Genomic DNA, 22883 nt, shown 5'->3' on the forward strand with positions numbered 1-22883 from the left:
GGCCATCCGGCCCCATTAAGCAGGACACTATGCCAAAAGCATCTTGCGCGGATCTTCTATGTATTCCTGCCATAAAATGTTAGAACACGATAGCATGCGACCGGATTTTATCGAAGCTTACCTTGATCTTCACCAAGAATGTGACCGCCTCTCTTCCATCCAGCAAACGGTGATCGTAGGTGAGTGCAAGATACATCATCTGGGCATGGTCAGTATCGACAACTCCCTACGCAAGGGTGAACTTACGGGTCTGATCTCTATTTTGCCGTTGACGACCATCGCTCGCTCCTTAATGGCATGCAGCCCGAGCACCGCGGTTTGAGGCAGATTGATGATGGGCGTTCCCATCATCGACCCGAAGACACCGCCGTTGCTGATGGTATAGGTACCACCAGCCATGTCTTCGATGGTCAGCTTTCCGTCGCGAGCCTGCGCCCCGGGGTTAGCAGGACTTAAAAACACTCGGCGCTGGTCGCCTCACCTTCTTGCCCAAATCTGCAATGGCTTTCTCAATCTCAACCATCTCCAAACTCTCGGCATTCCGAACCACAGGCGTCACCAAGCCTTTAGGTGTGGCCACCGCAACGCTGATATCCACAAAGTCTCTGTACACGATGGTGTCGCCGCCTCCTGGACCTTCGATAGAGGCGTTGACAGTAGGCACTTCTCTCATGGCCAGAATGCTAGCCTTGGCAAAAGCGCTCATGAAGCCAAGTTTGACGCCAGTATTCTTCAGGATCTCATCCTTATACTTCTTTCGGAACTCCATGATGTTGGACATGTCCACCTCATTGAACGTGGTCAACGATGCCGCGGTGTTCTGTGACTGCTTGAGACGCTCCGCGATTCTCAGACGCATGCGGTTCATTTTGACCTGGACCAAGTTAGCTTTTGTGACGTAAATGCTGCCTTATCCATCCTTACCCTGTTCTCGTTTCTCGTGCCTTTACCGAATGGCGAGTCGATTCCAGTTGCTTTTGATTCATCCGGTTTCTTCTCTTGTTTGGGTGGCGGAGACTTCTTCTCTTCCTTGGGCGGAGCAGGCTTTTCCTCCTTCTTAGGGGGAGGTGGAGGGGGCTCTTCTTTCTTTGGTTCTTCCTTCTTCGGCTCCTCCTTCTTCGGCTCAGGGTCTGAGCTTGTTGGTTGCTCTTCCGAAGCAGGTTCTTTGGGTTCTTGCTTTGCTTCCTTGTCGCCTCCACCGCCTCCTTCACCAGGTTCAAGCTTTGCTATTTCCTGTCCGACAGTCACAGTGTCTCCCTCGCTGACGAGGAGCTCCTTTATCGTGCCAGCTTCCGGAGCATTGACAGAAACGTCAATCTTGTCTGTCTCAATAGATGCGATCTCCTCGTCCTGCTCGACGTAATCACCCACTTGTTTTGAGAAACTGCTGAGGGTACCTTCGGAAATGGACTCGGCCATCTGGGGCACCTTGACAACCGTTTCGTAGCGAGTGGGAGAGGTACTGAATTGCTGATACCTCGAGAGGGAGGCGTAGGTTGGCACAGTGGACGACCGCAAGCTCGAAACGTAGAGTTGCCGAGGCGTAGTCTGCGACCTGAGAGCACTGAAGGTGCGGGTACGTAGAGACGGGCCGCATTTAGGAAGTGCAAGCACAGAGCCCAAAGCTGGCGACCGTCGAAGCCGCAGAGAGGCCATCTTGGAAGTTGATCCGGGGACCGTGGTACAACAATACAAGGAGGGCAGTCGATGCTCCAGAGAGCGAGGGAGCTCAAGGCTGTAGCATGCGAGGCGGATACACCGCCGTTTTGTGCAGAAGAGAATGAGAGGAAGGCAGAGAAACGAAGCACTTCCTGTGACAGTATGCTGTCACCTCAGAAGAAAAGAGGCGGAGGGATCGACCTCTGATTTCGTAGACTGGCAGACTGGGAAGGGAAAGCTCTTTCAGAGCTCTAATTGGGCTGCGCTGGGCATACGCACCGACTTAGCACTTTGACGTTCCGGATGCAAAAGTCGCGCAGGCGGAGTCGGCTAGCATCCACCCTGCCACCGGCTGCTGCCACTGGAACTGCACCCCGAGAGAGCAGCGAGTACCGGCAAAGAGCTTCGACGCCAAGCCTGCGCTGCTGCGACTGCAGTGCATCTCCAATCGACTCATCTCAATTACACACTCAACGGAGGCTTCATCGAAGAGTCAAGCTGTCGACATAGCCACAGAAGCGACCGGTTGGAAAATCAGGGGGAGCAGCTGGCTGTGCGCTCCTTACCTGTGGCAGTTGATTTTCCTTATTGATTTGTTCGAGTGTCTGGGGAATCCTCAGGGCCATCCAGAATGGCTACACTCAGTCCTCACGTCAAGGCTGTCCGGTGAGTACGAAGAACACAAAGTCACACGCTGTTCACCAACTTGCTCACTCCATCGTTCACAGAAATCTCTATCGGCGGTCGCTGAAGCTTGCACTTGACTGGGCCGTGCAACGAAACCTCTGGCGCGGCCAAGCAGTTTACATCCGGTCACTTTTTGACGCAAACAGAAACATCACAGATCCAAGGCAACAGAGAGTACGCAGACACCCTTTTCAAATTGCCACTGATCCCCGGAGCCCAGAGCACCTGGCTGACCTGTGATGGGAACCAGATCCTCTTCAACGAGACAGAAAAGCTGCTACAGAAATGGAAGCATCCTGACCCTTACAGACCACCAACTGCTCCAGGAGGTAAGATTTCCCACAGGATATATGTTCAGCACCGTCGCTCATCTGTCCCTGTCTGCAGGCTCGAAATATGAACGAAATCTGCCAGCCCCAGACTTACCGCCACCGTCAAGAGAGTTTGTCAAGCGGTTATGAGGTGGTCTGAGCTGTCATGGATGGATGGAGAACTTGTACATACTGTCGCACAGAGCGGAAGAAATTCATAGTTCACGCAAAGACTGACTTGCGAAAAGAGCCCAAGAGATCTTTAGCCTCTGAAGTCCCTGTCCGACCCCATCCCTCCACAATTGAGAAGCTGGAAGTGTCTGTACAATTCAGCCGATCTGTCCTTCGTGGCGGCTGTTCGCCCTCCTCTTTCTTACCAGATTTGATTTCCATATCGCGCTGTTTGTGATTTCGACGTCGTCCAGACGCGTTTGCATTCTGTGTTGTGTTTACTTTGCTTGAAATCTACGTATCAGCGAGCCTGCCAGATCACGCCTCATCCAGCACTTCGGGGGAATCTGCGCCTTGATGTTTGCAATCTGCAACAAGTCTACACGCAAAAGACAAATGGAAAAGCAAGTTTATGATGAATTGCCATGAGTTCAGATCATTAAATTTGCTGTCTAATGATCACCATTTGCAAAGCCATTTGCTTTGTTTGCCGTTTGCATGTCTCATGCCCCGTCTTGCATTCCTATCCATGTTCGTGATGATAGTAGGCATGCCATGAGCATAATGTACACAACCCTGCCGTCCGATGATAAAGCACAAACTCTGAAAACAAGGCCTGTGAAACCTGGCCAGCCCAACCCCTGAAACCCCGCGTTGTGATCGCATTTGTCGTGAAACTCCCATTCAAAACCCAGTTCAGAAAGAATTTGCAGAAAGAGCTTACAGCTCCTGGCTGGGGTTCTTGCCCTTGGTGGTCTTCTTTGGCAGCAAGTCTGTGGCAGTCAGTATCGTGGGCGAATGTTGCGCAATCTTGGGCAGACGTACTCTGGTGGATGTTGGGCAAAACACCACCTTGGGCGATTGTGACGTGCCCAAGCAGCTTGTTCAACTCCTCATCGTTTCGGATGGCCAATTGAAGATGACGAGGGATGATACGGGTCTTCTTGTTGTCACGAGCGGCGTTGCCGGCAAGTTCGAGGATTTCAGCGGCAAGGTACTCAAGCACAGCGGCAAGGTAGACGGGAGCACCGGCACCGACACGCTGAGCATAGTTGCCCTTTCGCAGAAGACGGTGGACACGGCCGACAGGGAATGCAAGACCCGCCTTGGAGGATCGGCTGCGGTGGAGTTAGTACCATGATTCAACAAGGCCAATTGAAGTGATGGGGACGGCGCAGGCTACCAACTGAGCACAACGCGTAGAATCTGAAGTGATACCACAGGCCGGGAAAGATGAGAACTTACGATTGAGCGCTCTTGGAGCCAGAGGCTTTGCCACCAGATTTTCCGCCAGTCATTTTGATTGAGGTAAGATTGGGGTTGAAGGTTGGATTTGGGTTGTGAAATGAAGTTGTGATGGGATGCTGGAGCAAATGCGCGATGGAAACTTGGGTTGACGATGGATGGAAAGAGAGAAGGAAGTGATGATGGAAGGTGGGAGGGAAGGGCAATTATAAAGGAGTGAGGATAGGCGGCGATGCGGGTGGTGGGCAGTTGAGTCGCGCCTCCAGATCAACCTTTGGCGAACTTGTGATGAAAGGTGCAGCGGGAGAAGGAGTTCTCTGGATCACGGAGCCGGGGGTTGGCCAATCGTGGCGCGAGGACGGGACTGATCAAAAATGACTTTTCTGATGAGTTTGACAATACGCGGCAGCATTACATCACGTTACCATATCTTTCCGCCAAGCACAGTGATCCTGCATTCTGAGTGGCTCAAAACTCCTCAAAATCGACACAATAACAATACGTTGGGAAAATAGCGCATGTTGTTACCTGGATCAACCCCCCAGGAAGCGACTGCCCGCCCGTCTGCGTCTGCCACTTCGCATCAACCCGCGCCCTCCCTCTCGCACTTGCGCCTGGTATAAGAGTCGCCGTCACCCACCTTTCGCACTTCCATCTTTCCTTCCTTCTTCATCCATCCATCACTCATCACGCTCATCCGCTTCCATCAATCAATTTCATCCTTCATTCTACTTTTGTCATCAATCGTCGCTTTTTGCGCAATCAAATCAATCATCAAAAATGGCACCAAAAGCTGCTGAGAAGAAACCCACCACTGGCGGCAAGGCCCCAGCTGGAAAGGCTCCCGCTGCCGAGAAGAAGGAAGCTGGCAAGAAGACCGCCGCCGCTCCCTCTGGTGACAAGAAGAAGCGAGGCAAGACCAGGAAGGAGACTTACTCTTCTTACATCTACAAGGGTAAGATTTCAATTCCTGCGCGAATCGCAGCCCTCGCTTCCCGATACTGACGCGTCTTAGTCCTCAAGCAAGTCCACCCTGATACTGGTATCTCCAACCGTGCCATGTCCATCCTGAACTCTTTCGTCAATGGTAAGCTAAACGCGCCTCCTTGAAGCAATGCATGGTCTAACGTCTGTCTCAGACATCTTCGAGCGTGTCGCCACCGAAGCCTCCAAGCTTGCTGCCTACAACAAGAAGTCCACAATCTCCTCCCGAGAGATCCAGACATCCGTCAGACTGATCCTGCCCGGTGAACTCGCCAAGCACGCCGTGTCTGAAGGCACCAAGGCTGTCACCAAATACTCCTCCCAAAGCAAGTAATTGGTCTCATTCGTGGGGTGATTGGTTCTTGGTCGGGCTTTTGCGTGTCTTTTCTGCAAATGGGGTTGTGGGCACAAACGGAACAACGGTGTTGAAATGGGTTTTTGATCAACACATTACGATGCGTCATGGGAACTGGGGATTATTGACATTGTGATGAGCTGTCCACGGTCATGCTTGCTCATCAACAGCAATCATGCTTTACGAGTCTCTACAGAGAGAAGCTTTCGCGCTATGTACAATATTCACCACGCTGAAGCATGAAGTTTCAGATATCCAGTTTGGCTGGATTGTGAGACATCCGAAATCAAAGCATGAAATCAAACCATCCAGTATTTGTTTGCTCTGTTCGTGCCGCATTGGGGTTCATCTGGCGAAACCAATGCGATCAAAGCCTTGAATTCCAATGTTTTGATACGCGTTCTATGGAGTTGCGCGCTAGAGGCGCCACATATTTGGTATGATCCACGTGAACATAAACAGGACGGTTTGGCCACAGTGTCTCGCAGCAGTGTTTGGCGCTGAAGACAAAACAGCTCCTCGCGGTGAAACAAGCAAACCAGTGTTTTCTCCCGAGCACGATCAAAGGGAAGCAAACTCAAATTTCCGACCAACAAACGCCGACGAGATTGAAGGGCGACAGTTCCTTCGCTGTAGTGTCGTATACTCTTTGCCCAATCACTCCACCTTGCCAATGACCCAGAACTACTCCAAAGCGCCCGAATGTCATTACCCATATTAGTACTCGTGTTCTGTATCATGCGTAGCATCGTACTCATCATCGCCCAGACAAGACGCATATTTCTGCGGTCAGGGAACTTCGACTGTGTCTTCTTCCCTTGCTGCAGGACCGTCGACCTTGACAGGCTCCTCTATCGGGGCATCGAGTCCAACATGGATTGTATCGCTTTCTCCTTCACCATCTCCTTCCGCTTCGCGATCGACTTTGATGCCATCTTCGTCTCCCTCGCCACCCTCGGGTTTAGCTTCTTGTTCGTCCTCCTTCCCTGTGACAGTAACAGTCTCATCATCCTCGTCCTCGTCATCGAATGTCTGCACCTCGTCCACGGCCTCCTTCCTCTCCTTCGTTTCCCCAGGCACGGGCGGCTCCTTGTCAAAGACCGACACGATCGCCTTGCCTTTGACCTCCTTTATCCTTCTTTTCCAGTCTTCCCAGTCTTGCTCGTCCTTGATGAGAAAGCCGATAAGCATGGATGGATCCATCTCACTGATCCTCAGACCACGGAGACGGCGCGTATGGCATGTGGAGATTTCTTCGTCCGTGTATTCATTGGGGTCAGAATGGTGCTGCAGCGCAGGGCGGGTCTCGTGGGGGTCGAGGTAGAAGAAGAGGTCCCCTTGACAGCCAATGAAGTAATGTGAAGAGGATGGCCGGCCACCCGCAATACCAATTGATTGAGGGTATGTGAGGCTGCTTTTGAGGGCTTCATGATAGACGGGTGTAATCCGGTCCAGTCCCAGTCTTATTCCCAGCAGGATCAACGTAGGTCTAATGGTGAGATCCGTAGCAGAAGCGCGTGCAATGTTGCGGAACTTGTCTTCGTATACTTCGCTCGCCGATGGTGTCACGTAGACTCGTAGTCCTGCGGCAGCACATTCGGCGGAAAGCTCTTTGATGCACGAAGCCGTGGCCGAAGGCCCGAACCATTGGCCTGGATGTGTGCCGCAGGCGGACGCGCCATGTTGGACGAAGCGGTGGATGGAGAAGGGGGCGAGGGGGGAGTCGGCGAAGAGGGAAAGGATGGAGGCTTCGGTTTGAGTTTGGGTGGAGGAAGGGGAGTCGAGGGAGGATGTGTGAGGTCGCCGCCAATCCCGGCCCAGATGGAGCATAACCAGGGCGTTTGCCAAAAGCGATTGTCCCGAACGAATCATACATCCCCAGCCTGTGTCGCTGCTGAAGCCATCCCTCTCGGTAAGGTTGCGTAGGCGAACGGACAGAGATAAGGATACATTAGAGCCGGGCTCTTGCGATCGAGGGATGGGCGTAAAGTTGGAGCGGTAGGTCATCCATATCCGAGATTCGAAGTCGTCAAGGAATGTGATGGGCCATCCTCGATCGGACGGATCATTTGATAAGGACGGTAGATTGTTTCCCCCTGCCACATGCTGGGCATCGTCAAAACTGCTTGTGTTTTGTGAGTGAGATTCATTAGGCTGCTGCTGTGTAGGCTGATCTGTTGTGGATGAAAGAGCACTAGCATCAGAAGGGTCATGAGAATCTGAGGAGGACTCGACTTCGACCACATCGTCGTGGTCCGTCGTTGTTACTGGCTTGGGGGGTGCAGCCTGATACTCCTTCCCCAGCAGCCATACAGAAGTGCCGGACATGTCATCGTATTTTGGTGGAGGGTCATAGAAGTAGCGCACGAAGCGCTTAACGTCGACGCCATTCATGACGCTTGGGGCCTGGAAGGAGAGAGGAATGCTCTGAAGCCCAGGAAATATTGCATATAGAAGAGCACCAAACGGTGTGAGCCCCTGAGCAGGGAATCGGCTCGTTGGTTGCAGCAGGATCAGAGAGTCATGGTCCTTCTGCTTCAAGCCAGGTAGGATCGGTGACGAGTCTTGTGATTGGGAGGTGTGTCGGGGTGCAAACAGGACTCGGAGGGATTCCAGGTTGTCGACTTGTAGGCCGGGAGCTCGTGCAAGGGACGTTTTCTTGAGCAGTTCTAGTAAAAGTATATGGTATAGTGAAGGTGCTGCTGAGATTGTGGTGTGGATGGAGGTGCGTGGTGACTTTCACCGCAGTCAGGTGCAGGCATTACAGTAGAAGCGTAGAAGCCCATGGGACGTAGCCTTGCTGAGACATCACCAGGCTCCCTGCGCATAGGCTTACCTTGGGGCGGATTCGCCTATTCGATCGCCTTGGGGCCCACCAGACCACCTGGGCCACTGGGGCAGAAAGTGAAGCGTGACTGGTGGAATTTGCGGGCGCTTTCGACCCAACGAGCGTCACTAAATCTACTGTAGAACGGCACCCCCAATTCTCCTTCAAACATCTACCTAAACATAACACTTCACCTGTCCTCGTATGCATGATTCACAAAGACACTCGCTCAGTAGCTTGCCCCGTATCCGATGTCCTCTATCTCTACCTTGTTGGCTTTATGATGTTCACTTCTTAGCAACAACCACTACTTGAAGCTCGCTGTCGGAAGAGGGGCAACTCGCCTCATTTTTGGTGCACCCCGCCCAACATGGGTCCTCGTCAACGAGCGCAAGCTCGGAAGAAACGCAATGGAGGACACCAGAATAACTCACCATCGCCATGGGTACACGGCCAGTCAAGTCCTTCCAACAAAGGTGCCACAAACGAGAACCTCTGCCTCTGCCTTGAGCGTCCTGACAAGATGAACTAGTGCCTAATAACTTCCACCGCGGTCTTGTACACGACTGGCAGGATTTCTCAGATTCAAATTCTCCTCATCCTCCCAACGCCATGCTGAGCATGACTCAAACGGCTAGGAACACCGAGCGTCACGCTATGTCTTGGGCTTCTACACGCCTCAGGGAACAGAGAATCACCTTCATCAGTGCTGGAGATCTGAAGCAAGAAGATATAGTCGCAGTCGCGAAGGACAAAGAACAAACGCAGAAGGAAGCAGCATCTGAAGAACCCTCGGACAAGCAAGCGCAACATAAGGAGGCTGAACCACATGCATCAGGGAAAGAGCAGTCAGATAATCACAAGAAGAGTACAGTCGAGTTGAGCGGACAAGAGCCCCGTACAAGGAAAGACTCAGTTTCGTCGCAGTCCTCCGAAGAGATCCTTTTCGCCGGTCGACACAACCCCCCAGCAAAGATTGTCAAGAATGCGGCCGCTTCTAGCTCAGAGCCTACAATTCCTCCTGAACCCAATTTTGTTGAGACAGAACCTCCACCTGAATGTTCTCCCGCACCGGTGGGTGTCACCACTCGCGATTCCAGCTCATCTGGTTTGGACAAGTTCAACAACATTTTGCCTCCGCCCCGGAACAAAGCCTTCGACCGACGTGGTCGTCTTCGGGGCCGACCAGAAAGCTCTCAAAGAAGAGAGGAGGAAGAAGCCCTCATTAATGATTACATTGCCAATTTAGCGGTTGACGACGACAGCGATGAAGACGCGATTCTCGAAAGCAAGCACTCAGTAAAGACTGGAAAGAGAACTGAACATTTCCGTTTCTTTGATGGCGCTACTGAGCAAAAGGTCCACCTGCGGCCCCAAAGAACAAGCAAACCTGCGAAAGGATCTAACGACGTCAACCAAGCGATCGATTGGAATTCGAGTGATCTGCAAGATTTTGATGACTTTAGCACTACAGACGAGGAAATTGTCGAGGTCAGCCATGTTCTACGATATCGCACCCGTCCAAGTGGTCCACAGTATCTCGTCAGCCCGCTTGGCAAAGACTCCAGTGATCCTCGCTGGGTTCCTCACGGAAAGCTGAACTCAGCCTCTGCTGTCGACGAAATCCGCATCTTTGAGGAAATCCAGGCCATGAAAATCCCAGAGATCACAGGAGACTCCGCCGATTCCGAGTCGTCAGACGCCGACGAGCTTTTGGATGATCTTGATGACGATATAGAATCCGAGAACGAGGAAAATGATCGCATACTCGAGCGTGCCGCGCGGATGACTGATGAGCAGATCGCTCGAGCGCTAGCAAAACAGGAAGAGCTGGGAATGGGTGGCGACGAGCTGCTCTTGTTCGATGGACAAGTTGAGGAAGACGACGAGGTCAATGATGATGACGACGATGATGATGTTGACGACGTCGACGATGAATTTGCAGCCGGCGATGGGTTCATTCCGTTTTCCACGAAGAAGCATATTTCCAGCCGCGTCAAATCAAAGAAAAATAGACGCGAGCGTGACACTTTCCCATCTGCAACAGCTTTCGCTGATGCCCTTGACCAGGATCCATATGGTGCGTTCGACATCATGGATTTTGACCGACCTAGTCTCCGACCTAAGAAGAAGGGACGCAAGTCGGACTTACCTTTCGACCTCGGCGTCGAGGATGAGGAACTTGCCGAGCGCCTACGCAGTACCTGGAACAAAGACCGGGAAAAGAAGGCGAGCCGCAAGCGCGAGAAACTACTTGAGCGCGAGGCCGCTCTTCTGGAAGCGTCCGAACGCAATCATCCTGTCGCTATCAAGGCAGAAATCCGACAGTTTCTCATCGAGGAAGTCACGACGCTGAAACTGGCCCCAATGGATTCAGCAACTCGGGCTTCTGTCCACCGGCTTGCCAAGTCGCTCAAGCTGCAATCGAAGTCTGAGGGCAAGGATGGCCACGGCATAGGACGTTACCCTGTTCTGACCAAGGGCCCACATACTCCGAGATTCACGATCGACACAGTTTGGGAGATCGACGCATTGATGAGCCAGAGAAAGTTCTTCCCGAGGCAACGAATGAGTGCTTACAAGTCTCGTCCTACTGCAACAGCTGGTTCCGCAAGAGCTAGGAGAGGGGGCGGTGGAGCCGCGTCTGGCGCAACGTACATGAATGGGGACGTGGTCGGTGCTTCCGCCCCAGAGATCGGCGCAGACAACAAAGGTCGGAGGTTGCTGGAAAAAATGGGCTGGACAGAAGGCGTCGGACTAGGTGCTGTTGGGAACAAAGGCAGCCTGGAGGCCATCAAGCATGTCGTAAAGACCACAAGGGCTGGATTAGGTTAAATTCCACGTTGGATTGTCGATGGTTGGACTACCACGGTCTAAGCATGTGCTGATACTGTGGTTTCGGGTTTTTGGCTCACGCCGATGTGCATGGCATCCTGCAAGAGTTTCTGCTTGCGGTTTGGCCTCAATGGAGATAGAATATGTGGCGGATATTCGAAGAGTCTATCCTGTACCGATTACGGCTGCCTGGTGTGGCAGTTACAACACCGGCCAATAGAGCGGCTGCGAATACGGCGGCCTGCCATATTCAGAACGTGTCCAATTAATATGATCCACTCCAGCATATTGAACGTTAGAGTAAAACTTCCAGATATTTGAAGCTCCAGCTAATGTCTCACAGGTATAAAGCAAGCCCCAAAGATTCCAGAAACATGTCGTTCCCAGATGCGCCTTCACTAAGCATCGACATTGTCAGCTTTGATCCTCCATGATGAATATCGTAATTGTCGGAGCTGGCATCGCTGGTCTAGCCTCAACACTGGCTCTCACCAAATGGCTCCCGGAAAGTCCACACATTACTGTTGTTGAAGTCCGCCCACAGCCGTCAACAATCGGCGGCGCTGTTGGACTGACGCCGAATGCCCTGCGTTGCCTGCACCACCTTGGAGCGCTACCACGGATTCGAGCAAGGGGGGTGGGGACGGACATAGATAAGATCGAGCTGTTCACAATCTACACTGGCGCCAGACTTGGTGAGATCACCTTCACCGGCGAGGGTGGTGTCGGAGTTGGCGACCCTGCCTTCAAGGGACTCAGAATCCTACGCGCAGACTTGGTCCAGTCACTTACAGAGACTGTCAAGGCACTGGACAACGTCAAGCTGGAGTATGGCTGCAAACCAGTCCAGATCGTTGAGGCGGGTGAGAAGGTGACAGTCCAGCTAGACGACGGTCGAACACTATGCGCGAATCTGGTTCTTGGGTGCGACGGGATACATTCCTTCGTCAGAGCCAACCTTGTTGACGGCGAGAGGACACCACTATACACCGGCATAGCTGCAGTATTTGGATTTGCAGACCTGGAGGAGGGAGCAAAAGTTCCATGGAAAGACACAGGACTGTGCCAGTCACAACGCGGCAGTCTCATGACCACCTACTACGAGCCAACTAGGAAAAAACAGTTCGTGGCAGCCATCACTGAGACCGCGGACGTTGCGTCGAGAGAAGGTTGGTTGGCCCGGGGCACAGAACAGAAGAGGATTGAGCAGGATGTAAAAGGTCGATTTGGCGGCGGCGCCATTGAATTCCTCGATCCCCTCATCTCAGCAACAGGTCATTGGACTCTCTATCCCGTCTACAAACTCGCACCACGGGGCAACTGGTGCTCGAAACGCACGATGCTCTTGGGGGATGCCGCACACGCAATGCCCCCTCAAGGCGAAAGTACAGCATATGCCTTGGAAGATGCCATCTTGTTTGCCCGAGCCATGAGATCCAAATTGGATTGTGGATTGGACGAAGTCTTCCGCACATATCAAAACGTCAGGAGGGCAAACATTGACAGGGCCTACGATGAAGCCGCCTTTGGTTGGGAAACACAGAAAGACTGTGGCTGGTTCACGTTCCTGCTGAGAAGCTGGGGGACCAGCCTCTATTTGTGGTGGACCGCATCTGCAAGACAGAGGAGATATCGTGAAGATGTCGCCACCATGGCCCTGGGCTAGTTTGCTCTTCAATCGTTCTGGGATATCCCTGGAAATTTAAACACAAAGGAGCCAGCTGGTCGTGAAGCCAGTTGCAGAAAGCTTGCACTCGGAGATTTCTCAGTCGGCGTGTTTAGATCGATGTCTTCCAGATCGTTACCCAAGCCCCCAGATTATCGCTCAGACTATCGCCCAGATTATCAGCAAGCTCAGACCACGGACGGGATCGAGTTTCAGGATAGATTTGACCGTGGCTTCAAGGGATTGATTGGTGGATCTGGCTCGGTGGAAACCTTTTGCATTTAGCCAGATCTCGCCTGTCGAAATCCCGGCTGGAGTCTCAGCCTTGGGCTGCGTAATGCATGCAGTACCTGGGCCGCCACTGTTTCAGGGCAGGGATCCTACACCTCCAGGAGATTTCAAGGACAAATCAGCAATGCTCCTTTTTCTTACAAAATCCCATCACCCCAATAATCTCTCTTCCTCAGATTACATTGGGCCTACGACATGGTTCACCATGGTCTTGACACAGGCTTTACAGAGAAACGTGCTGCCACGAGCCCTCCGCTGGAGATGACCACAACGTTGTATTTCGGCACGACAGTCCGACCGTCGGTGTTGTGGGTATGTATCCCCTGTTGCGTCTTTTTCAAGGTAATCCTGGGGATGGGATTGTACGAGGCATATATATATATAATGGTCTGGCCTCGCATCATGCTCTCAGATACTCAGATTCTCCAAGCTGACAGCAGCCTGCCGTTCTTTACATTTGTCACTCGTTACACTCGTCGATCGAGGTCCATTCGTTTATTTCTGTGCCAGTTCACATCCTATCCTTTCAGTGTCATATACCCAAGAAGCTCGAGATCTTTGATTTTAGCATACCAGGAGAAATGCGTCAATCAGTGATCATTCTCTCCCTCCTCCCTTGCCTCTCTCTGGCCTGCCCGGCAGCCAGCTCCACTGCCACACAAGGCCCGTGGGACCAGTGTATGTACTTATTGAAGTTTCTTTGACCCTACATGCTCATTCTCACCAGGTGGCGGTATCAACTGGACTGGTGGCACGACTTGCACCTCAGGCTGGACCTGCGTAGAGCAGAATCCTTATTACTCTCAAATGTCTGCAAGAGGCAAGCACTCCATCTTCAACTCCGTCTTCAGCCCCGCCTGCGACGTCGTCACCACCGGCGTCTTCACCAGTCGTTCAACCTGTCTCCCCTAGCCAATCTCCGTCCAGCAGCCCAACGAGTGCCCCTCCACCAGCAACCTCTACCAGCCCAGCTACCAGCAGCGGAGGCCTGACCTACAAAGCGTCATTCACTCACTACGGTGCCGGCGACAGCTTTGGCTCGCCGAACTGCAACACCAACACGGCCGCCTGTTTCTTCTACACTTACCCCGGCTTCAGCGCCGCCGTTTCCCAGAACCTCTACGGTGCTGGACCGGGTCAAGGCCAGGGCCCTGCCTGTGGTACGTGCTGGAAGCTGGTCGGAGAAACAGACTCGTCCGGAAATGCCCTCAGCAATGCGGGAACGAGCATCGTGGTCATGATCAACAACCTCTGCCCGGCCGATGGTAACCCGCTGTGTGCCCAGAACGGTCTATCAGGCACAAATCAGTATGGCGCCAACGTCAACTTCGATCTCTGCAGTGACAGCGGTGCGTCCGAAGCATTCTTCGGCAACAGTGGCGTCGGCCTTGCTGTCGGTACCGCCACACAGGTTGACTGTTCTGAATGGACTGGAACCATTGTCCACTAGATGAGCAGGTTGGAAGGGTTCCAGGTATGATGGCTCATTGAAGGGATATGGCCCTCCCTCCGAATGTGCTGGCCGACTTTTATTTACGGCTTTTTCTCTCGCTAGATCGGTCAGGTTCCGAGATATCTAGCCTTTTCTTTTTGGGCTATTCTTGAGAACGAGCCTCCAGAGGACATCAGACCTCCCGGGCCGTTCCCATTTACAATTAAACCTTCTTGTACATGAACTTTGGGAGCTTTGAATGTTTGAATGGAAAAAGAGGGCCGTTTCCCACGCCACCTTCAGAGTTCCTATCACTTTTGCAGATTCTCCAAATGAGGTGAATCCAAGGCGACGCAGAGTGTGTTTCGGAACTCACTTGAGCTTTCACATTTCTATGTTTTCTCCTTTCTTTCCTGTCCCTGCTCTACGATCGGCTGGCCACTAAAGACTGACGCACATCCTTTCTGCCGCGATTCTGTTCCTAAGGGCTTCAAATGGCGCGCCGGCGGACGCTCTTCTACCATCGGCTGCTTAGACGAAGGCTCAAGCTCTCGGCGACGGACAGCGAGAGTGTCGCTCGCTGAGTGTTGTCCGTCTGACCAAGGAAGGGGTCTGGTGGCGATCTTCATCATGAGTTCACGTTCATGTCCCTGGCTGTCTCCGGGAATCCCAACTCTGTGTTTGTTCCGGGAAGAAAAATTCCTCCCGGGGCGGAGGTCGGTGCCATCGTCAGCGCGCATATCTTGCTTGTCCCGCCATCGGGGTTGAGTTGGATGCATTACAGGGAGAAAAGGAACAAGAAAAGGGACTCTGTAGAGAGCACTGGTGGAAGGGAGAGGAGCAAAGGGTCGAGCCAGGTGTCTTTGATGGAGAAGGGCGAGTGGCCAAACATCAGTATGCACGCACGCATTTGACGGAGGCCAAGCAGTAATGGTAGTAGCATTTTATAGTTCATCCAGATTACACGTCTCGAGCAGATCCTGCGTCAATTTCCCTTTCCTGCTATACCCTTCCACATAGCGATCCCCCCATTCACCCACCGTGTTGTCGTACGTGGTCTGGGGTTTCAGCTCGCACAGATGGCACATGTTGGCCTTGAGTCCTTTCATGAGGCCCAGTCGGGGGTATTCCTGGTAGCGTAGAAGAACAAATCAGTATTTGCGACTTTTTTGTTTTTGGCTTACCCTGGGCTTGTATATAAAGCTTTCCCTGGCACTCCTGCCCCGGTTTCTGATATATATGGCCCGGAGATCCGAGGCTTCTTGCAGAGTGCATGATGCATACCTTGACCACCGCGTTGTACTCGTCCCAGCTCAAGAGCCCACCGGGAACCCGGTCCGGGCCCTGGAAGTCCGCCCAGATGCCATAACTGCACGCCTGGACCTCGGGCTCTTTCTCGAACACGATGGATCCGATGGTGTGCAGGGCGATGGCGTCCCAGACCAGCTGCAGCCTGTGCTTGTCCCACGCTGGAGCCTCCTTTCTGAGAAAGTTCCTCGCGGCGTTGGCCCCGTCGACCTCGAATCTCTTGTCCTGGGATATGATCTCCGAGTGCGGCGGGTGGCCGATGGGGAAGCCTAGGTCGTGCATGATGGCGGCCACGGCGTGGGCTTCGCGGTCTCGGTCGGGGAGGACTTTGTCGGCGATGATGAAGCCGAGCAGAAAGGACCGGATGATGTGGTTGTACGTGTCGTCGGTCGAGTACTGGCGCACATAGTCTAAAGCTTTGGTGATGAGCGGCGTGTCGGGCACAGTCACTCCTGCAACCACTTTCGTGGGCAGGGATTGATGAGAAGATGCCATGGATGTGTGTGTGTGAGAGAGAGAAGGGTCTAAACAGCTATACCAAACATGTACACGCGGTAAATTCCCTTCTCGAATCGAGCACAAAGGAAAAGACTCGGAGCGAACCCGTTGCCTGAAGATACGGAAAAGTAGTAGATGTGTTACCGTGTCCCTGAAGAATCTGAATTGGTGGGCTGCGCAGATTTGACGCGAGCTTGCTCCGGGTCTACTACGATCGAGCCCCTCCACTGAGGGGTCATGCTTCCTCTGGGAAGAAAAAAACAGCAGGAAGGAATCTTGAACGTGTTCGACTCTGACAGGTACAAGAAGCACCGTCGACTGGGGGCAACTTGTTCGTTTCGAAGGTAGCCTTCGGCACGGATCTTTGAGCTGCTGCGGCGAGGCGGGTCAACCCAGCGACGGCCCCGCGCTGGTCAGAGGTCGCGACTCGTAGCGGTCGGTACATCCGTAGTGCTGGGCGCCGGACGGTGCCATGGCTGGCGTGGTTGGTCGAAACTCTGGAAACAAATCCAAAGAACAGTCGAGCCCCATTGGCACAGACAGGACGCTGGTGGGACGCCGGTCAGAAACATCATCAGCAGGCCAGACCCAGTTTGCACACGAAACATATCCGCTCTGTCACGGTCGATGGGGGAGGCGTGACGAGTCAGCTTGCCCGGAAACCCACGCCAGAGAAGTCATGAGAGGATCGTCTTTGTCGGTGGGCGTGGGAGCGGCATTTGGGACGCAGGCCCAGACTTTTTTCGATAAAAATCAAGGATAAGTGCGCCTTCTTTGGTCGTCGTCGTCGTCAATGTCTTTTTTGGCTTGCTCCAGCACCTTACCTCTTGTCGATGGCTTCTTCTCGTGATCCCGCCCGAACCGAGAGAAGTCCAGCAGCCACTGGTCCGTTGGCCGGTGGTGAAGAAGTGTCCGGCCGCACAGACATTGTCGATGTACGCGTTTTGCTTGCTGCTCAAACCTCTTTTCCGGTAATAACAGAGTATCTCCAGGTCGATGACGACGTCGACTCCGCCTTTGAGGATGGCGATAATTTCTCGTGAGTTGCGGAAATGCTCGGATTGTGAATAGCGAGTGGCTGAGACGAGGCTCTGCAAGGGATACCACCTCTGTCTCATCCTCGATATATCGAGGTCGAATGATAAACGGCAGAAGGTTGATATGGCCCTTGCCCACGGACTCCGAGTCTGTGAATGTCTCTCTTCGCTGACACCTGCAGATACTCGTCTCTGCGAGATGACTATTGGTATGCTTTCTCCCAGAAGCCCCGTATACAAGGCTCATGATCTCGACAGGGGTCCGTCGGATGAGCAACAATTTGAAACCCTAAACGCTGGGTAGGTGTATGCCGAGAGAGCACACGACAGTGCTGAGAGAGATGTCCTAGCCATGTGCTGTACCTTGTTTTGGACAGCAACCAACCGAACCCACTCTTTCGATCCCCAATAAAATCGCCGCTGGTATGACTCCAAGCTCACCACGTATCGTCCGAAGCGCATTCTTTCTGATTACCGCGCACTAGTATGTCCTCGATATAGGGACAGGACCTGGCACTTGGGCCGTGTGAGTCGAAGTTCTTCTTCAATTACAAGACCATCTTCTTACCGAGCGAAGTGATGTTGCCGATCAATTCCCTGCTGGTAGGTCGACATGAAATGAGTTTCTGTGGCCGGTTATTCTAAGCAGATCCAGCAACCGTGTATGGTGTTGACCTCTCTCCGCCACCGTCGACATGGGTTCCTCCAAACTGTTTCCTCCAGGTGAGTCGACAGGGATACTTGGTAAATGCGAGACTCAAGCTGACAGGTTGTAGGTGGACGACGTCCTAGAAGAGTGGACGTGGAGAGAAGAATTTGACCTGATCCACATGCGGCTGATGCTGGGTGCCTTCACAGACACAGAATGGGCCGGAGTGTACAAAAAATGCTTCGACAACCTGAGGTCCGGAGGGTACATTGAACAAGTCGAGCTGGACGTGCGGGTACAGTCTGACGACGGCTCTCTCGCCCCTGACTCGCTGTTGGCTGGATGGGGGCAGACGTTCCTCGACTGCGCCCAGCGGGCAGGACGTCCCTTGGACACGCAGTTGACCATGAAGGCCAAGATCGAAGCCGCCGGGTTTGTCGACGTCCAAGAACATTTATACAAATGTCCCATCGGCGCCTGGCCCAAGGACCCCCTCCTCAAGGACGCCGGCAGGATCAACCTGAACCACTGGAGTTCTGGTCTGGAAGGGTGGGCTATGTTCTTGTTGACGAGATGGGGCGCGCCGGAACCGTGGACTGCGGATGAAGCCAGAGTCTATGTCGCCAGAGTGAGGGACGAACTGAAGAAGCGGCGCCTGCATATATGGCATTACACGTGAGTCTCTTGAAGCGACGTCGACTGGTGACCAGACTATACTGACCCAGCGGTGGCAGTCGACGTGTTTGGGGGAGAAAACCATGATGGCGTATGTTTCGAAACTCACTGCATTTAGCGCACGGCGAGTGATTGCACGACGGAAAAAGGTATTCATGCCTGCTCATGTTTCGTACAGGTTTCTCTATCATGATCGGCCACACTGGCGTCTGGTGTGCAGTCGTCTTACTAGTATTTGGGTGTCAACGGCAACTCGACCTATCTTATGCTTCAAGCTCCTAAACTATACATACCCACCATCTTCAGAGAGCGAAATTGTTGGTTATCGAGGGAGGCTTGCTCGCCCCCCCAAAGGATTCCGCTCGGGGTGAGGACCTTAAGACCAACAGCGTTGCCTGAACCATGGAACATCAAAGCTTAACCAAAGCTCACAGCCTCTTTTTCTATGGCTCGCTATCCACTATATGTCTTCTGCAGTGGTTCACCCTCTCAGGACCTTTCCTTTCAATCTTGTTTCTCTCGAGATCCTCAGAACCTAACGCCACCGATGTCTTTGTTCTGACCTTCTAGGCTGCCCACCGCTCTATAAAAGCCCATGTCGACCCCAGGACAGGGCACTGAACACAAGTTGAACATCACGCACACTTCATTTTGACTCTGCCGTCACTCTACACTCTGTGTCCAGCCCGCACTCCATACACACCGTTCGACGTGCCAATTTCCACAGGCGAACACCAACAGACCAAATTTCAAGTTACCCTACAGCATACACCAGAGCCACGCCCTTCCCATCCACACATACATACATCCGAAAAAACCCAACCATGTTTCCCCTTATCATGATGATCACCATGGTGGGGTCAATCGTCCTCACAGCAATGGGCGCCATGCCAAAATTGACCCATCTGATCGGCTGATCCCAATCATCCAGGGGATTCGGAGCAGGCAAGTTGCAGAATCATACTGCTGCTTCTAGTCCCTCAGTATGCGGGAAGGAGCGAGGGGAGGCAAGGGCTTGATGAGAAGGACGGGGAGGATCTTGAAACTTGAGATGGGTGGAAAAGAGGTGTGCTGCGGGAGAAGGAAGGAGTCCTGGAAGGGGCGGTGGTTCTGGGGTCGACCTATGGAGACCGAGTGCAAGGATCATGACTGCGAACAATTGGCATTTGGTTTGAGGGATTCAATCTGGACACTACGGGTACTAAGTACTACTAAGTATGTATGTAGTCCCACTGGCATCATCTCCATCTTCAGGCTCAACATCCATCATCTTCATACGCGGTCTGGACGACGTGCAAGTACTATATGAAATTTGACTGTACGGAGTACTACTATGCATATACTTTATGTCTTGCATCTCTATCAGCATTCTAGATCTTCATCACACTTACATAGTAGTACTGCTATGTACTATGTAGTACCAGTACTGAGCTTATGCCCTCTTGCCGATCAAGTGTTGAAGCCTTGTCAAAGGGTCGTTCTTTTCACGATCACATGCATTCCCGCACAGTTGATACACAGTATACTTGACATCAGGACTTGCTGCCAGGTCTGAAATTACAAAATTGATCGAAAAAATGGCAGTTCATCAGGAAAGTTCATACGGTACTTACTATGTAGTACCTATATATATGAGACAGGAGAAAAGCTGCTGAAGTACAACAAATTGGCACTACACCGTGGACAGACTCCTGATCTGAAACAGGCTCCTCTTCCCACGCTGGATTTCTCTCTCAGATCGTTGCCACGGCCTCAGATCTCTCCGTATGGGCATACTCGGCCGTTCCACATTCGATTCGGCGGTGCCGTGGTGTCGGCAATTCCTCGTCACTTAACGACCGCAGGGGTGCGCTTCTACTAAGTATCTTCCGACCTAACGTGTTGCTCGTAGTAATTGACTTCTGCTTCAGTCACCCTCGACCCAGCCATCCATGTCTAGGTCGTCTGTTGTAACGAATCCGAGGAACGGTTTCACACTGGACTCGTCTTCGAAGTCGGGGGCCTCGTCTTCCAGATCTGGCAAGTCATTGGGATCAAGTAAGTAAGCGAGTCCTTCTCGGTCGACTGAGAGGAGTACTACTGCCTTTTTGGTCTTTGACCAGTCTCACTCTTCGAAGGTACTATGTACTTCTGCCTTTTCCCCCAGACTTCACTCCCAATGTTCAATACCGGATCATCCTTTTTCATGGCAAAACCCCTACACCTCCCCATGCCATCAAAAAGAAGATGCTCCGGAATGCCCTCGCTTCAATGTTCCTAAGCAACATACATGTCCGCCTATATACTCTTCACGTTCGCCCATTCGCACAGAGTGAGGAAACAGCATTCGATAATCACCCATGTCGTGTTGCTTTTCCGATATTTGCAAGTAAGTACTATAAGCATCTCGTCACAGTGATCACAGCCAGGGTCGAGAAGAGGAGAGAAGAGGAGGAGGAGAAGAAGAGGGATTGGGAGCAGCAGGAAACGAAAAATCTCATCCCTCACTTCCGGCTTCTTATTTGGCCCCTCCCGCCGTCCTCCTCCCCCTCCTCCTTCTTCTCTTCTCCGCCATATGCGCGCTGTTTCCAGCAATCTTACAATGTGGTGCACTGGCGTGGATTGAGCTGGGATCTGGAGCCTAAATTCCGGATCCAGCATCTGGAAAGGCTTAAGCCCCAAAGTTGTAAAAACGGCTCGACCATCTTTTATCGGCGAAGTCGTACAATAAGCCAGGAAATGATCGAAAAATTCGGCTGGTTGCATAGAGTAGTCGACTTTCATGTTCTTGTTGGTGCCGTAGTCGGCGAGTGCTAGCAGCCCTAGTACGGGGTCTCGAATGTCGGAGCATTTGGAACGGCCGAATGTCGCCAGTATGTAGTTGCTTCAGATTGTAACCGTGCATCTTGCCAGAACTCATCATACGCTCACGGCACATTACCCGAGCTCGACTTCAAAGTTCGTCTCAGTTAGTATGTTTTGCGTGTGTTCCTCAAAGGCTTCGAGGCTCACTCTCACCGGCGATGAGCTACTAAGTACATACTAATGTAGTACTACTAAGTATGAATAGTACTGCCTGACAGCAGAAAATGCGAGAAAGAGTCCCAGGGGAGTGCTTTCCGCCACACACCAGCAAGATTTGCTTAGCAAGGAGCACTTCCTGAATGATCCATGTACGCTGCCAGTATTCGTCCTCGCACAGACTGATGATACCGCTTGATATGTTCCCAATTTCATGGCGGAGCCAGCCCCTATCATTGATAGCAGTTTCGACAATCGGTGGACATACTAAGTACTATGTAGTTTCCCCCCCAGAAAATGGATAAGTATAGTACTATGTAGCTTGAGAGCGTTCCTCGCTCCGCGGTCCTAGTCGTCTGACACAATAACATCCACTGAATTAGAATAAATACTATGTACAGTATAACCCATTTGCTGAACTTGATGATTACTAGTACGCTCGAGCACACTTCAAGTTTTTTAGTCAAAATACACAATACGTCAATCTAGAATACTATATTTGGTCCGGGAAAAGGACGCAGGCAACATTGAGAAAGCTGCAAAGGTTAGAACGGACCGCAAACCCTCTTCCGTCTAGATTGCCTGGAGAGTGTCAAAGCGGGCTAAAAGTGATTCCAGACCGATTCCACACCGATTTGGAGCGGTTTAAAAGCGATTTAGAACCGGTCTAGATTAGTACTAGTGTGAAGCCTTGATTCCAAAAACGGAAACCTATACGACGGGAAGGCGCAACCTAGGACTACCCGATTCTGTCAGTTTTGTGATACGCTTGAGTCTTGGTTCTAATACTAAGTACTAGTACTATATATATAGTAGCGCTAGTGCTATAATACTACTAGTATTATATACATACTATGTACTCTCGGTATTCGGTAGTTTTTACTTTCCTTCTCAATCTCCCTATGATCTCTTTATACATAGTATATATAGTAGTATTCTATTTTTTCTTTCATCTTCCTTCTTAAATCCCTAGGTTTACTATGTATATACTAGTAGTACTTGTTATATGAACATACACTACTACATAGTATGTAGTATATAAGATCGCCTAGAACTCGAACCTTTAGGTCACGTGATTATGTAAGTTGAGAAAGATAACCGCTAGTACTATAGGAGTACTACTATGTACTATATGTACTACGTATATATTCACTATATATATAATACTACTAAGTACTAAGTATGTGTAGTACTATATAGAATCGAGACAGAATCGAGACAGAATCGAGACAGAATCGAGACAGAATCGAGAC

At 51.9% G+C, this 22883-nt stretch overlaps 10 protein-coding genes across 10 annotated transcripts; 6 read left to right on the plus strand and 4 right to left on the minus strand.

Annotated features, from left to right (window-relative positions):
• Positions 1–27: 27 nt before the first annotated feature.
• Positions 28–1656, minus strand: Z520_01214 (uncharacterized protein; the record flags this gene model as incomplete). Its single annotated transcript, XM_016771732.1, has 5 exons — positions 28–66; positions 122–199; positions 247–429; positions 482–874; positions 925–1656. The coding sequence occupies 5 exons, from the start codon at positions 1654–1656 to the stop codon at positions 28–30; spliced, it is 1425 nt and encodes a 474-aa protein (XP_016636871.1).
• Positions 1657–2290: 634 nt separating this feature from the next.
• Z520_01215 (uncharacterized protein) lies at positions 2291–2807 on the plus strand (the record flags this gene model as incomplete). Its single annotated transcript, XM_016771733.1, has 4 exons — positions 2291–2325; positions 2388–2520; positions 2597–2675; positions 2734–2807. The coding sequence occupies 4 exons, from the start codon at positions 2291–2293 to the stop codon at positions 2805–2807; spliced, it is 321 nt and encodes a 106-aa protein (XP_016636872.1).
• A 741-nt stretch (positions 2808–3548) lies between these two features.
• Z520_01216 (histone H2A) lies at positions 3549–4126 on the minus strand (the record flags this gene model as incomplete). Its single annotated transcript, XM_016771734.1, has 3 exons — positions 3549–3601; positions 3654–3946; positions 4074–4126. 3 exons carry the CDS (start codon positions 4124–4126, stop codon positions 3549–3551), a joined length of 399 nt encoding a protein of 132 aa, XP_016636873.1.
• A 727-nt stretch (positions 4127–4853) lies between these two features.
• Positions 4854–5391, plus strand: Z520_01217 (histone H2B; the record flags this gene model as incomplete). The annotated part of the gene is made up of 3 exons (XM_016771735.1): positions 4854–5028; positions 5089–5160; positions 5213–5391. 3 exons carry the CDS (start codon positions 4854–4856, stop codon positions 5389–5391), a joined length of 426 nt encoding a protein of 141 aa, XP_016636874.1.
• An 810-nt stretch (positions 5392–6201) lies between these two features.
• Z520_01218 (uncharacterized protein) lies at positions 6202–7806 on the minus strand (the record flags this gene model as incomplete). Its single annotated transcript, XM_016771736.1, has 1 exon — positions 6202–7806. One exon carries the CDS (start codon positions 7804–7806, stop codon positions 6202–6204), a length of 1605 nt encoding a protein of 534 aa, XP_016636875.1.
• A 1045-nt stretch (positions 7807–8851) lies between these two features.
• Z520_01219 (uncharacterized protein) lies at positions 8852–11074 on the plus strand (the record flags this gene model as incomplete). The annotated part of the gene is made up of 1 exon (XM_016771737.1): positions 8852–11074. The coding sequence occupies one exon, from the start codon at positions 8852–8854 to the stop codon at positions 11072–11074; it is 2223 nt and encodes a 740-aa protein (XP_016636876.1).
• Positions 11075–11507: 433 nt separating this feature from the next.
• Z520_01220 (uncharacterized protein) lies at positions 11508–12740 on the plus strand (the record flags this gene model as incomplete). Its single annotated transcript, XM_016771738.1, has 1 exon — positions 11508–12740. One exon carries the CDS (start codon positions 11508–11510, stop codon positions 12738–12740), a length of 1233 nt encoding a protein of 410 aa, XP_016636877.1.
• A 1001-nt stretch (positions 12741–13741) lies between these two features.
• Positions 13742–14481, plus strand: Z520_01221 (uncharacterized protein; the record flags this gene model as incomplete). The annotated part of the gene is made up of 2 exons (XM_016771739.1): positions 13742–13898; positions 13922–14481. The coding sequence occupies 2 exons, from the start codon at positions 13742–13744 to the stop codon at positions 14479–14481; spliced, it is 717 nt and encodes a 238-aa protein (XP_016636878.1).
• A 926-nt stretch (positions 14482–15407) lies between these two features.
• On the minus strand, positions 15408–16266 carry Z520_01222 (uncharacterized protein; the record flags this gene model as incomplete). Its single annotated transcript, XM_016771740.1, has 2 exons — positions 15408–15593; positions 15748–16266. The coding sequence occupies 2 exons, from the start codon at positions 16264–16266 to the stop codon at positions 15408–15410; spliced, it is 705 nt and encodes a 234-aa protein (XP_016636879.1).
• An 836-nt stretch (positions 16267–17102) lies between these two features.
• Z520_01223 (uncharacterized protein) lies at positions 17103–18634 on the plus strand (the record flags this gene model as incomplete). The annotated part of the gene is made up of 8 exons (XM_016771741.1): positions 17103–17308; positions 17489–17515; positions 17565–17606; positions 17657–17729; positions 17792–17832; positions 17884–17909; positions 17962–18029; positions 18083–18634. 8 exons carry the CDS (start codon positions 17103–17105, stop codon positions 18632–18634), a joined length of 1035 nt encoding a protein of 344 aa, XP_016636880.1.
• Between the last annotated feature and the right edge of the window lie 4249 nt (positions 18635–22883).

Source organism: Fonsecaea multimorphosa (assembly GCF_000836435.1).
Source record: "Fonsecaea multimorphosa CBS 102226 unplaced genomic scaffold supercont1.2, whole genome shotgun sequence".
NCBI lineage: Eukaryota > Fungi > Ascomycota > Eurotiomycetes > Chaetothyriales > Herpotrichiellaceae > Fonsecaea > Fonsecaea multimorphosa.